The sequence below is a fragment of the Cadophora gregata genome (assembly GCF_030347475.1).
Source record: "Cadophora gregata isolate MNR1 chromosome Unknown scaffold_6, whole genome shotgun sequence".
Classification (NCBI taxonomy): Eukaryota; Fungi; Ascomycota; class Leotiomycetes; order Helotiales; family Ploettnerulaceae; genus Cadophora; species Cadophora gregata.
Window position 1 is genome coordinate 1,074,544 of NW_026695929.1, and position 13,679 is coordinate 1,088,222.

General features: G+C 48.5%; 3 protein-coding genes across 3 annotated transcripts; 1 reads left to right on the top strand and 2 right to left on the bottom strand.

Annotated features, from left to right (window-relative positions):
* Positions 1–1,084: 1,084 nt before the first annotated feature.
* ONS95_012204 (uncharacterized protein) lies at positions 1,085–2,215 on the bottom strand (the record flags this gene model as incomplete). The annotated part of the gene is made up of 3 exons (XM_058505821.1): positions 1,085–1,682; positions 1,746–1,863; positions 1,927–2,215. 3 exons carry the CDS (start codon positions 2,213–2,215, stop codon positions 1,085–1,087), a joined length of 1,005 nt encoding a protein of 334 aa, XP_058358344.1.
* Positions 2,216–2,744: 529 nt separating this feature from the next.
* On the bottom strand, positions 2,745–6,501 carry ONS95_012205 (uncharacterized protein; the record flags this gene model as incomplete). The annotated part of the gene is made up of 4 exons (XM_058505822.1): positions 2,745–5,185; positions 5,234–5,572; positions 5,621–5,764; positions 5,811–6,501. The coding sequence occupies 4 exons, from the start codon at positions 6,499–6,501 to the stop codon at positions 2,745–2,747; spliced, it is 3,615 nt and encodes a 1,204-aa protein (XP_058358345.1).
* On the top strand, positions 6,110–8,264 carry ONS95_012206 (uncharacterized protein). Its single transcript, XM_058505823.1, has 3 exons — positions 6,110–6,297; positions 6,362–7,642; positions 7,693–8,264. Exons 2-3 carry the CDS (start codon positions 6,825–6,827, stop codon positions 8,102–8,104), a joined length of 1,230 nt encoding a protein of 409 aa, XP_058358346.1. The 5' UTR covers positions 6,110–6,297; positions 6,362–6,824; the 3' UTR covers positions 8,105–8,264.
* The last annotated feature ends 5,415 nt before the right edge of the window (positions 8,265–13,679 follow it).

Below are 13,679 nucleotides of genomic sequence, written 5' to 3' on the forward strand. Positions count from 1 at the left end.
CTCCGGGGGCCACTGCCGTGGAGGCGGTCTCTTTGGAACAGAGAATCGATTGATTCTAGGAGTTCTTCTCACCTTTGCAAGATCAACGATATCTCCAGCTCCAAAGGCTGCGGCGGGCGTAGCTATGAAGAGGAGAACCACGCTGAAAGCGAGGAAGATGGAGGTGTTTGCCGACATGATAGGTCACAGCACGATGCTCTCGATCGATCGCTCTTGTGTTGCAGCCACAGCTTTGAAAGTAGATAGTCCAAAGTGAGTTCCAGCTCAGAGTCTAGTCTGAGAAGTGGCAGAGAGGTCTCGAGTTTGAGGAGTGAGGATGAGGATGAGGTATGAAGGTGAAAAGAAGCTGAGGATTTTCTCTTCAGAGCAGGCCGAGCTAATAGAGGGGAAGGAAGGAAGCTGAAGCTTATCGCATGATGGGCCGGTGCGAGGCGAGGCGGGGTTGGTTTCCTGCCCTGGGCGGTGACGCTGGCCGTGCAGCGAATTGCAAGGGTCACGGCAGGCGCTTGCATGCAATTGCGCGCCAAGCTCGACGCTGGTCCTGTCGTTGTGTCGCACCGGCTCGGTGGCAGCAACAGATATCCATCCATAGCTGAAACCAGAAACCGTGCTGCAATGGCTGGACATTCATTGGGTTAGACGTGGCGCCAGAACTGGACACGCAGCAGGAAACTTGGAAAATACCCAGTCGGCATGTGATTCAAAACTATACTGTACTGTAATACTGTACAGTATAGTAGCGTTGCGGGCACAGCATGCATGCATGCAGGCAGTCTGGATGGAGGTGCAGGGAAGGGAAGTGAGAAGTGAAGTGAAGATATATTTGAGTCAGGAAGGATGTTGTCCTTGGCGCCAAGCGGCTGTTTTCACCCTAGTAGCCGAGCCCCTCGAGGTCCCGTCCCCGCCCAGCTTGAAAAGGGGGCGGGGTGAATCCAGTCACGGGATATGCCTCTCCTCCACTTCGTTCGGTTTGTTCCCTTTCCATCCAGGTTCCATTATCTATGCCTCGAAGCTTGAATAACTAGTGATGCTGCTCATCTCCCTCTTCCCACGGCCTCTGCATCTCCTCCCAATACCATCGCACTCAAGCCGGGTACCTCGCCCTAAAAGCATCCATCTCGCTCTGTAACAGCGGCGTAATTGAGCCATGCTTTAATCCTCTTGGGAAGCCTGCAAACCCAGCAGCCACCCAGCTTCCCGCTTGCTCAATGTTGGCTGTCTGAAACGGAACGTACTCTTGATAGTTGTCCAACAACAAATAATACTTCCCCTTCTCCAGGTTATCTTCAAAGGCCGCGGGTCCCTCCGACGGTGACGAACTCGATACATATCCCTCCACCCTCTCCCAATTCCCAAAAAGTCCCCCCGTGGTGAGCTCCTGATATACCTGGTTCACAGTCTCATTCTTGATGAAGCGCGCATAGTGCCCGGGCGTACCGAGGTATTGGAACTCCTGGTCGATGACAGGCGTACCTGGGATTGCGATGTAGTCCTGGGGTGCGGAGAAGGTAGTGAAATCTTCTGTAGTCGCGAAGCGAATTCGATCAAAGGAAGCGGTACCGGTGTGAGAGGTGTCAGAGGAAGAGTAGAGACGAGAGGCCCAGAAGACGAAATACTGTGATGTAGCGGAATCATAAACTACGGAGGGAGCCCATGCCATTCCGGCCTCGGGAGCTTCGACACTATACAAGACGTCAATTTGAAGAGCTTGAGAAGATGGCTGAAGATTCCATGAGGAAACTTACGTGACGAGTGCTGGTTGGGACCAGTCCACCAGATTCGAAGATCTCCATACCACAAGTCCGCGACTTCCGTTTCTGGTCACTGTATCCCAGGAGAAGCCCGAAACTCTGATATCGAGATCTGACAACCCACAATGTCAGCCATATATTCAGAAACCCAGAGGAACTCAGCAATCTTTCTCACCAGTAGCAATGACGAACCACTCCGTGCGATCAGGATTGTGCGTAAGGAAGATATCTCGAACACCCTTGGTTCCAACAGTTGAATTCAGCACTGCTTCACCACCATTGGAAAACTCATATTCGCCCGGATTGTTCCCGACTGACAGGTGGAACTGTACAGCCGGGTTTGCGTCTGAGAACGTCGAGATAAGATACCCAGCATATTCTGAGGCAGCAGCTTCTGCAACAGGAGCTGCTGGAGCAAGGCCTACAAGGGACAAAACGATAGAAGCCAAGAATGAGAAACGCATTGCGAAGGTAGGTGATAAATTCCTCGAAAGCTGGGGAGACAAGAAAGGTCTTGATCTGAAATGTTGATGGCAAACATCGGGCTTTTATACCAATTGTCCTCGGGCTTGGCATGCCCTGAATTCCCAAATAGCGACTTGAGATCTTGGTAATCAACGAGTCTGGGGATCTCCATGATGAAGACAAAGTACACATGGTCTAGGGTCTTGGAAATGCGGGGTGTATCTTCCCCACTATCAGATGAGAGGCCCGCATACGGCGCAATTGAGTCTGCACACAAGACTTGTCAGGCGCACAAATCAGAGGCACCGGATCGTCCCCTAAAGTTTAGCGAACTCGCGAAATTCTAGAGTTGAATTTTGCTCGGGCCTATTGTGGCTCATGTCCATACGAGTACTTCGGAAGCTTGCTTTTTGGCTCAGGCAAGGCAAATTCGTGAGTTCGTTTCAACACACTCCTCCTAGTCGTTGTTTGCTGCCTTAGTTCTTGATTAACTGGCGCCCCCTTCCTCAGTGGCTTTGGAATCGAATATCAACATAGCGTTCCACAAACAGGACAAGCCCTGCCAGAAATGACCCAAACATCCTGCCCACCACTAGAACACATTGCACATCGCTTGCCCGTGAGTTTTGATCCTTTTTTGGTCCTTTCATCAAGTTCTCTGGCAGCGGCTTCAGCAACAGCCATTTCAATCCCGCGTTTGCTCTCCCTTTCATTCTTCTTAAAGATCAAATCCGTTCCTTGATTATCGTCCTTCGATGAGAAATTGGTGGTCTGGCTCGCCGTCGGATCAAACGTTCCTTTTCCTTTCCCTTTACCTTTTACTGTTTCATCTGAATTACTTGAGCGCATCGATAGATTGGACTTCCCATCCTCATTCGCTGAGGTTGAACGATCGAATCTCCTCCTCAGACTTTCGGTTCTTGGAAAGTCATAATTCATGCGATCCTCCGCCCGATCTTCGTTTAGCACAGAGCGGAGTCTGTTAATCACAATCTCTCCTCCATCATTGCAATCAATCTGTGTCCCACCAACCGTGACGCGCGCCCCTCTAGAAATCTTGATAGTGACATCCTCGTCTTGTTCCTTGTCTTTTCGCGTGCGAGTGGAAGCTGACTTGTAATAGCCACTCTCCTCTCTAGACGTCACACTGCTCGCACTGCTAGTGCTTGAACGCCGACTTCTTGTGTTTTGGCTACTTCTTGTACTCTGAGTGTCGGCACTGCTCTTTGTACTTCGAGTGTCTTGACTACCTGGAACTTGATGCACACGGCGTCTTTTCATAGAATCGATTGTGAGCGCCGCCAATGGTGCTCCTGTCATATCTTGCTGGTATGTAGCTGCTTTACGTATCTTCTCATCATAGCTTTCAACATCCGCTGTCATTTGACCACCATGGTAGCTTTGTTGTCTGTGTCTTGTACCGCTTGATGCAGCCGGCTCTATACGTAATCCTGAGGGTCCATCAATGTTATACGAGACTGAACGTCTATTGGCTTGAGGACGTTGTGTATACGAATTGTCATATTGCCCCCATTGTCGACCACTCGGCGGTGGCGGCGGTGGTGGCGGAGCCATGGGTCGACGATCTCCTATTTCGGCTTGACTTCCTGTCCTTCTTAGCGGGGGAGTCGGAATTCCGAAATTCCTGGTTCCAATAGCAGAATTCGCCCGTGGAGGGATATGCATGTTTTGTAAATCGGTGACTTCATTCGCAGAAATATACTCATCATCGATGACATTGTGCAAAGATCTTTGATCCCTTGAGGTTGGCGCTGGTCCAAATCGTGTGCTCAATAATCTTGACTGTGGTGAGAATGGGTCATGGAATTGAGCTCCAGCTGTATGTGTTATCGGGGTCTGCGTCAGTTGTTGGTACTGATCTGGATAATAGCCTGGAGTTTGATATGAATACGAGAAAGGAGCTGGGTAAGTGTGTGGGACTGGAAAAGCTTGCATGGGAGGATACGTGGGTGCTGTCCCAAGTGGAAGTCCTGAGGGATACCCACTAGGCCCTGTACCATAGTAGCTCACTGGGCGACTCGCCACGGTGGGACTGGCTCGAGTACGTAAAGGTATCGATTGGGATATCAGTGGTAGAGTATCTCTGGTCCTAAGGTGACTCGTCTGAATTGACGGTGGCTGAACGTTACCTATTGGGCGTGGTGGCACACTTCCAAAGTTGCTTGGAATATGACGACCGCTTGTGTCAGAACTGTTTACATCAATGGTGGAATACTGTGTCGACGATAATGGCCTCTCGCCCTTCTGAGTCTTTTGCGCTCCTGGCCGCGAAGACTTCCGCTGCTTGACTTTGGTATCTTTCTTGAAATGTTCCTTCCTGTCTCGTTTGACCGATCTTCCAGGTGCTCGAGCTGGAATTAGGCTCACTGTAGGGTTCATTGATTGATCTGCGGATGATTGGGCTCTGGAAGTGGTAAGCTTTCCAGAGGAATACCCGGAGTCGCTGATGATGTCTTCCCGCTTTGATCGCGTCCTCAAGAGGAGATCATTCGGTTTAGAAGCCTCATAATAGGACGCGATTTTCCTCATAGATGAAATCACATTTCCTTCTTCGTCAACATCCTCAACGTATGCGGGTCTGGCTTTCAAAGATCTCCCTCGATTCGGATCCGGCTTCCCCACCACTTCCATAGGTTCAGCGTGCACAGGCTCAGGTATCGAATGGCCTGGTATTGGCAAGGAGGAATTCATTACCTGCTGGGCTTCAGATCCGGCCGTCAGAAGCTTATCAGTATCAATGTGTCCCCAAAGAGCCAGTGCGGCGTTGCGTGCTGCCAGACTTCTTGTGAGCAATTGGACAGACTTCTCGAGAGTTGTCTCCATGTCCTGGAAAATATGCTCGGATTGAACAAGGTAAGCAGATCCAGTGCCAGTATGCCCCGATATAATATGGCCGTAGACAGCTCCAGTCCTAAGATCGCAGACCCAAGACCCGCAATCTCCGTCATCTACAACTATCAGTTACTATGCAATTTGTGGGCTTTCTTGAAACTTACTGAAAGTGCCCATGCTGAGAACCATTGTCGATAATTGTTGAAATCCTCTCTGTCTGGCAGCTCTCTTGTATGCAGTGACTCCTGAAAGCCTTCCTTGCACAACCCCACTAGATCCTGTGCACACCACAACATCAGCATCCAATGATCCGTGTGCAATCGAGTTTGGGTATATCAGATTGTTGCCACATCTCATATTGTTTGCCATATATTCGTCTGGTCGAGGAAACCGAAGAAGTGCTGGGTTCTCCACTTTGACCAGAGCCCAGTCCAACCTCTCGTCAGGGTCTGAGAAAGCGAAGAGCGTTCCGTATCGTTCTGGAATACTTTCTAACACAGGATCTATTCGAAATTAATCGACATACATATTGAAAGGCATTAATGAAGAACCTTTTTGCGTTATCAAGCCTCTTGCTGCTGCTGAAGTTTGTGTTGATCCCGAGCTCAAGCTGGATGTGAGTGACTTCCGTCTACGTCCACCAAAGTCGAAGTCATTTGTGCTGGGAGACTGACTAGATCCAGAAGACATGCTGGCTATGCAAGATTTAGCTTGAAACAGTTATATCCGAGGGAAAAATACCTTGACTGGTCAATTCTACCGACTCGTCTTCGTCCTCGGAGCTTTCGAAAGGATCACCGCCTCCGAAAAATGAGAACTCATCGTCAGACACATCGCTAGAACTACTTGCTTTGTGTTGGGTGAAAGCATGGCCAGCAGTGACCCCGTAGAGGGTCTCGTCGATGCAAATGATGCCTCCGATTGTGGCCTTTCTTGGGGACTTTTTCGGGCCGAATGATACCAAGACGGGTGTGCCGCAAATCCGAAGTGGTCCATTCAGATAGACACCCGCTGGTAAGAACAACAATTCGGCATCTTCTCCCTGGGCAAGAGGTTTGGGGAGCCTAGAGTATTCTGCCATGTAGCCACCTGGATAAGCGGCCAAAATGGACTTTTTCTGCACCAACGCCATTGCCTTCTGTCGGCAGGTTTTACTTTCGCAACTGAAGATGATTGTGGGCACAGTGCTAGTTGGCTTTCGTCCCACCATAAACATTTCAAATGTGAGGTCAGAATCTCCAGCATCCAAGTGCTCGAATTGATCGTCCAGAAGGCTGATAATCGGCTTCGAGACCGCCTTCCAAACCACATGGGCAGGGCTTTTGTCCTTCACCAGCCAGCATTTGTAGCGTCCGAGGATGTCAAGAGATGCACATTGGGAGCCGACAGATAGCTCTGGCTGCCTCCATCTACATTGTGGAATTTGAGGCATGACTGGAATAGTAACCACGCGCTGAGGTGCGACCGACAACACTGTGCTTGCGCGTGATGACAGCATGAAGTTGAACAGTTTGCCCTGGAGGTTGTTAAGGCTATCGACCAGTTCAGTTCAGTTTATGGTGCCCGTCAGAGCCCGTCTCAGCATCATAATGAGGATTGAATGGTGGTGATGCGTAAGAGGAGGCTGTAGCTGGTGAAAGAGGAGAAGGGAATTATCGTCCGCCATGCCATGCAAGAGAGGCTGTTCAATAATCAGAGCCACCACTGCACTTTGTGTGGTCTCTTGGGGCTCTGGTAGGAAGGACCAATCCCAGTATGCGCTCTCTGGGGCTGAGCGTGTCACTGCATGCGCCTGTCCTGGCCTGCATGAGAGGCCTAGCCGAAAACCCACACCGAGTTCAGACCATACAAAGAGTGCGATGCAGTCCTTCGTCTCAAGGCAAGTACTGCAGTACTATACTCCTTGGAATAACATACTTTACCTTGTGCTTTGATAAAATGGACTCGCTTGACTTTCCCCTCTCAACGAAAACAAAAAGACAAGTTCTAGCAGGTATTGGGAATTGCAAAGTCGACTCCGTTACCATTTCTGAGCTTCTTGCCTTCAGCGATAGCTTTTTTTCGTACTATGAAAGGGCTTTGGAGAGCTCTCGGTCTAACAGCCTCGTCTCATCACACCTAGATATTATTGATTTGCTTGCAAAGGCTCAACAAAAAGATGGGGGAAGGAGCTCGGTAGAAGAACATCTCCGACAAAGAATTACCGATAACGAAGCAGACGAAGCAGACGAAATAATAGAAGACACAGTTGATCTAGCACTGCGTCTCGTGCTAATGGTACCTACTGGCGGGTTCTCAATCGCCAATCGATCCGTTACGTTGTCTGGAGGAACGAAGTTGAACTGGAAAGATGGCAGCGTACATGACCTAGTCAAACGAGAATTTCCAGTGCAGAATAGTATGAAAGAACCTGTGAAACTAGAAAGAATATTCAACGCAAGGAATTTAGAGCGTATTGCGGGAGTAGAAGTCAGATGGACAAGTAACCTCGCCGATCACCTGAGGATGAGAGACGACGATAAAGCGGTAGAGATATTCCACTATGCGACATTTCTGAAACTCCAACAAGATCAGTAAGTTGCCAAAAATATAAACATATGAAGTTAAGCTAAACTTGCCGCAGATCAATTCTTCCTTCACCACTAGTGGACGAAACCTTACGAACACTTGCCCTCCTTCTGCCGGAGCACGACAAGGACATCGAAAGATGGTTCTCGTCAGACGAAGCTAAACTCCAAAAGCGTCGCAAACTACCACTCGATCCACTTGCTCGAGAATGTGGGCAGTTGAAAGTCGAGGAGCGACAGATCGACAACTTCCAGTACTGGCATGACCGGCTGGTAATCCTGAAGCAAGTTTTCGATGAAGCAGAACCAAGAAATATTAAGCAGTGGTGGAGAGATAGGAGACGGCGCGTCCAGTGGTATACGTTCTGGGTAGCTGCAATGGTGCTTGCTTTGACGGTGTTTTTTGGGACGGTTCAGTCGGTAGAAGGAGCAATGCAGGTTTGGTTGGCGATGAAGGATTCGAAGTAAGTTTTGCTGGTATTCTGACAGCAAATGAAGAATAGGTTTTACTGTTGAGCTGAAAAGTCAAATCTGGCGATCGAAAACCTTGAAAACGGTTACCGATGTGAGCCTTTGAGAGGATGTCAATAACTTGAGATTAAGTATTAAAGACAATCATAGGAAGTGCAAATCAGTAACTGTTAAGCTTAGCCGTGACAACAAAGAGCTCTGCCTTGTCTTAAAACATCAGTTCCAACACATTATTCTTTCCGGCAATATCAGCCCCTACCCCAAGCCCAAACCCAAACCCAAACCCAAACCCAAACCCAAACCCAAAACCAGTCTCACCTACCATCCAAAAACATCTGCGACCCCCTTGCCCTGTCTCGCCGATGAGCTCCTCCAATAGTATCCATAACTCCCTCGCAATGGCCTCTCTCACATTCATCTACCTACACTCTAGTCCTTCACCACTGTTCATGTCCCTCATTTCAGCTATCTGCGTCAAAACATCACCTACATGTTCTGGCCCTATAGTCAAGAACATCCATCCCGCAGCCTTGTCATCTTGTCTCATTGGCTCGTGCTGACACTCTTTTCATTGTCTTGCTCGTCTTGGTTGGGGAGTCGCTGAAAGAGGTGGTCGTAAGCTGAGGGGATGAAACAGGCGGACGAGACTTGGTTGTTGGAGTCGGCGACGTGGACTACCACGAAACTAGATCAGATGTGTTAGTGGTAAGGTGACGATAGATGAATGGGGTGGATGGTGTCGGAGAGGTCGGGGATGAGGAAGCGAGCTTTGATACTAAAACTTCATGCATGTGTCTCGCGGTTGGGGAAAGTCGCTGAGGTTGATATACATTGTGAAATGTGACGTCGCTGATGGACAAGATGACTGTTCCAAACGTCGACGTTGAGAGCGAGAGCTGGCTATACTTGTAAACACTTTTTTTCTGCTTTGAAAGGCTAGGCATTAGAAAGAGATAAGTTTTTTCGTTGAAAGGGAGATTAGCTCTGAGATTTTGACAGCTTGACCACATTCTGCTTCGCGCCCATAAGCTTCTCGTTGGGATGCAAGACTTCTTGCAACTCTGGTCATGTAAATATGCCTTTAACTTCTCTGTTATGCACTATGTTGTCTCCCTTTCTAGCTGTAGGAGCATTCGTTTTAGTAAGAGGAACCATTAAGAGGTCCAAACATTCATTACAGTAACTCCTGGTTATAGGCATGGTTGTATGGTGCACGGATCCGGCACTGCTCCAATTACCGTTGGAGGGTCGTAGGATGGAATGCAAACTATGTCCCTTTGGAATTTCTGACTGATAATGTTGCGCAAAGGTTGTTGAACGGTTTGTTGCCCATGAATAAAGGAAGAATGCTAAGCGAGTAACATCATTGCTCAATCGTCAGCTCGCTCCAACATTGCGTCAACAATGCTCGTGAATCTTCCAACAATGTGTCCAAATGATGAGAGAACACGATTCATTCCAAACAATACATACCCAGAGTTTCATCCATCCACTGAAAAGCCTAGCCCTCAGACGTCAGTCAGTCAGCCTTGCAGACCAGCCTCGCTAGCGCCTGCAGTATGGGTGACCTCATACTCGCCACCTCACCTCAATTACCAGGCTGAAGGCCAATAGGCCGGGGAAACGGGAGGTAGAACAGTGTTTCGATTGTTGTAAATGGCCAACGCGATGTAGGTCGAGTAATTCATGGTCGCATTCGATCTGTTGCCTCGATTTGTTGTGTGCAGAGGGGGTTGAGTTGATTGTTGATAGACTCGTTTTGTGGGCTACTCTGGGTCCAATGACGCTGGAATGTTGTCACTTTTGCTGATCTATCGTCGATGCAGCTGGAAGTGCTCAGCTCAAAGGGATGATGCAACATCTTCAGCCGCGAAACAGAGTCAAGGCGATGGAAATTGCATCAATCAAGAAAATTATGGTATTCGCTAGGAGCAAACAGACCAGAAATCGCTATATGAACGCAAATAAAAATCGATCTAAAATCTATTGCCATGCACGAAACGTGGAGTAAACAATGTAATTGAGATATAGATCATCTTTACTGGTCCATATTTAAGGGCCCAGACCAAAAAAGGGGCGAGGATTGACGTCCATCCGCGCAAAAGCAGTGCCTTTAGAGACACCGGTTCCACAACGATATCATCGAGGATAAACGTTTCAGCCTGATACAGAAACGGACAGATCATCTCATAAGACGCCAAAGGTAGCCAAGCAGATAACAACTCTTGATTAACAGTCAGAAATGTGGTCGTCTAAGCTTGAAAAGGAAGTCATCCCGATCCGGAGCAAAACATCCTCCCGAGAGACTGAGTGCAATCTCATAGCTTCCCGCTGCCAAATCTGCAGCCTTGACGTCGCCATGACATGGCTTCGACATCAAAATGCCATCAGATAATTGGGGCTGGATATGGAAAACCAATGAACATGGCGGCGAGGGCTTGAAGGATCACTGGAGCCTCATCTCACGAAGCAAGTCGCATTCCATGCTCTATCAATTACTTCCCGCCTCTCTGAGCACAAGAAGCGTTGTTGTAGTTGTTGTCGTTGTCAATGCCACCAATGGTCCGCCTGCCTTCTGTCGTGCAAGCTTTGGTGTTGTTGACTTGGTGAGACTTGGGTGATGCTTCCCTAGGCTCTTTTAGTGGAATTGATGATGAAATTTAGCGGGAAGAGCCCTTGGCATACATCAGTAACGGTCGTCCCCCTTTCTTTGTGTTGCCTCACAGTACTGTACTGTAGTAGTCTCACACGCTGTTTGACCGCATTATTACAGTATTTTCAAGCTCGTTGGCTCTCCTCTTGAGCCGTTGCCTATCCCAGTTCCATATGCTTCAGGCTTGCAGCCGATTTGTGGCTCCTCGGAGCACGATCCTCGGAGCACGAGCAGCTCCTCAAAACCAGGTTCATGGCTCGCCTCAGAGGCAGTCGACCGACAGCAGACTCATGTATCTTACTATAGTGGAGAGAGCCTGCACAGGAATGAGAAGTGCCACTGCGTCAGTTGTATGATATCAGACACGCCTGTAAATGTCTCCGGCCCCAGCATCAGCTGCATCCATTATTGTCGTTTCTGGGGTCGGGAGATAGATAACAAACGCTGGGGATTTGCACACCCCGTCCGAGCGCCGGCAGTGTCGATCACGAATTCTGTGGTCCCTGGAGCTGATATCCCCAGCATGAGGGAATCATAGGGGCTGGCTTGCTGATCTTTGCCTTCTGGTATTTCTCGGTCTCACTGCTATTGTCACGCCCTCAGAGTTTAGGGTCTTTCTTTTGTCTCAAGGATTATCATCCGAAGTTTGGAGAAACGTTATCGTACATGAGCGTGCAGTAGTCCTGCCTCACGTGGGCAAGATTGAGTTTCTCATGAATCATAAACTTGTCGGAGCTAAAAAGTCCCCTATCAGTGTGGGCGTCTAGGAAACGGCAAAAGACAGCCTCAACATCATGAATCCTTCGGTCTCCCACCAGGAAGTCAAGCTTCCGAATACCTTTAAGCCTCTTCCATATACAGAAGTTGTTTTTAGCGGCGGATAATCTCCATTTATCAAGTATTCTGCTGTTTTGATTTGTTGCACGGGAACAGGGGTCCCGCCACCGAATGACATCGCTTGTGACGCCGCTTCATTGTCATGATCGGCAGGGTCTCCTCCTCATTTGTCTGGTCCCCACCAACGCTGAACTTTGTTGATCCAGGATAAGCTGCTAATTGGGTGATCATGACGACTTGATCAGGGATGTTGGGATCGAGACGCTAGCAATATGGGCATTCCAACGAGCATTGGCGGAAGAGACATGCGGAGGCATGCATGTGCCTTTGGAAAGTAGAGTAGGGGTCCTGATAGTAGTGCTTTAGTTAGGCACACTTGCTTCTTAGCTTGTTGTCAAGCAGGACTGTTTGCTTTCATATATATGTCCTGAGGACCTCTCCCATACCCTTCAATCAATACATCGGCAAACACATATCTTCACGCATATTCATCTGGGTCTGAACTATCTCATCTGTCCCATCAACAATAAACAGATACACAAAACTCATATCAACACTCGTAGCAACTCATCGCATCTATATCTACACCAACATACCTCACTTCACAATGTCATCCCAATACACCCAACCACAATCACACTTCTCATCATCTCCCGTCCAAGAATACATTATGGAGCCATCCTTCACGCTCTCAGCGTACACTCGCGAGATGCATCAACACACCAAGAAGCAGATGGAGGCCGCCTCGCGATCAGCACGGAGGAGAAGCGGCAATAATGAGGGCACCAATGTACACGGAAGATTAGATCAACCAGGCAGCGTGTCGAGCATGGATAGTAACCAGTCATCATGAGCCTGGATGTGGGATGTGGTGAACACGAACAGACCATATGCGATCCTCGGCGTCGATGGAAAGACCAGGACGACTACTGAGGATGAGGATTAATGACGGTAACGAGGAATGATTGTATATATTGGGATGGGTAACAAGCACTGGCGTTGGGGAATGAGACATTTAGCGCCTGAAGGCGTATCTTGATGAAAGTATAGTGAAGGCAATACTATATTCCTCTGTCGTCGTTGAATCAAATGATGACTTTCAACAACAAATTAACTTTCAAATTCGTTTTTATCCTTCGTTGTGTGACCATGCGACCCACCAAGCATGTAATTATTGATTTCGTCAAATTCCCAATTTTTGATACATGCATTGCGGTTGCCGCATATTATTTTCTGTCAACAGAATGTATGGTACTAGTACTACCTGCTCATGGCAAGCCAAAATACCGTTCCATATCACTATTTCATGGAACGTCGTGCACTTGCTAACATTCATTCGCCTTTCGCTTCTAGTTCTATACCCATCAACACGTGATTACACCAGACATCCACGCCAGCAAACATATGCCAGTTCCACACCTGAATCCGACCAGCCTCTCCACCAAAGTCTAGAACACCAAACCCAGCAATCTCACACGCCTGGACGAGTCTACCCATTTAAATTTCAATACACAAAACCCAACATGAACCAGGATCCAAGGTTTCCTATGGCATGCCCATGCATGATCAAGGTTTTCGGGGATATTGCTCTCGGACGCTGTGAGTAATGACGACGTTCAGCCATGCCATGCCCCGTATTCAAGGTGGGTAACGAACAGAATACGGTCGTGGAGATGATCCTTGAATATTGGGCTGGAATGGATACAGGACAGGATCTCTTTGTGGTCCCCGTACCAAGGGTCTCTGAGTCTTTGAATTTGAAGGTGGGCTTCAGTTGCCTGTTTTAGGCCATTCGTGGGAGTCAACATCAGGTTTACCATACGTTCCTATTACAGGTGGTCATTTGATGCTGGTGATACTACTGGTGATAATCGTGAGCTGGCATGCCATGAAATGGTGGAGGAACAGGGCCGGAGCTTTCATAGCGTCATTTCACATCCGCGAACACAGGCAGTAAAGATTCGGCTCAGGCATGTAATGATTGGTTTTCATCCATCTTGACTGCAAGCCAGAGCGTGGCTGGTGAGAGAATTTTCTGTTTTCTCCAAACGTCGTCATGAGGCGCAAGTTGAGGCTGGTTCT

Coding starts and splice junctions, on each gene's coding strand:
- ONS95_012206 (XM_058505823.1), top strand. CDS start 6,825: ATGCGCTCTCTGGGGCTGAGCGTGTCACTGCATGCGCCTGTCCTGGCC. Junction 7,643..7,692: donor CTGAAACTCCAACAAGATCA/GTAAGTTGCCAA, acceptor AACTTGCCGCAG/ATCAATTCTTCCTTCACCAC.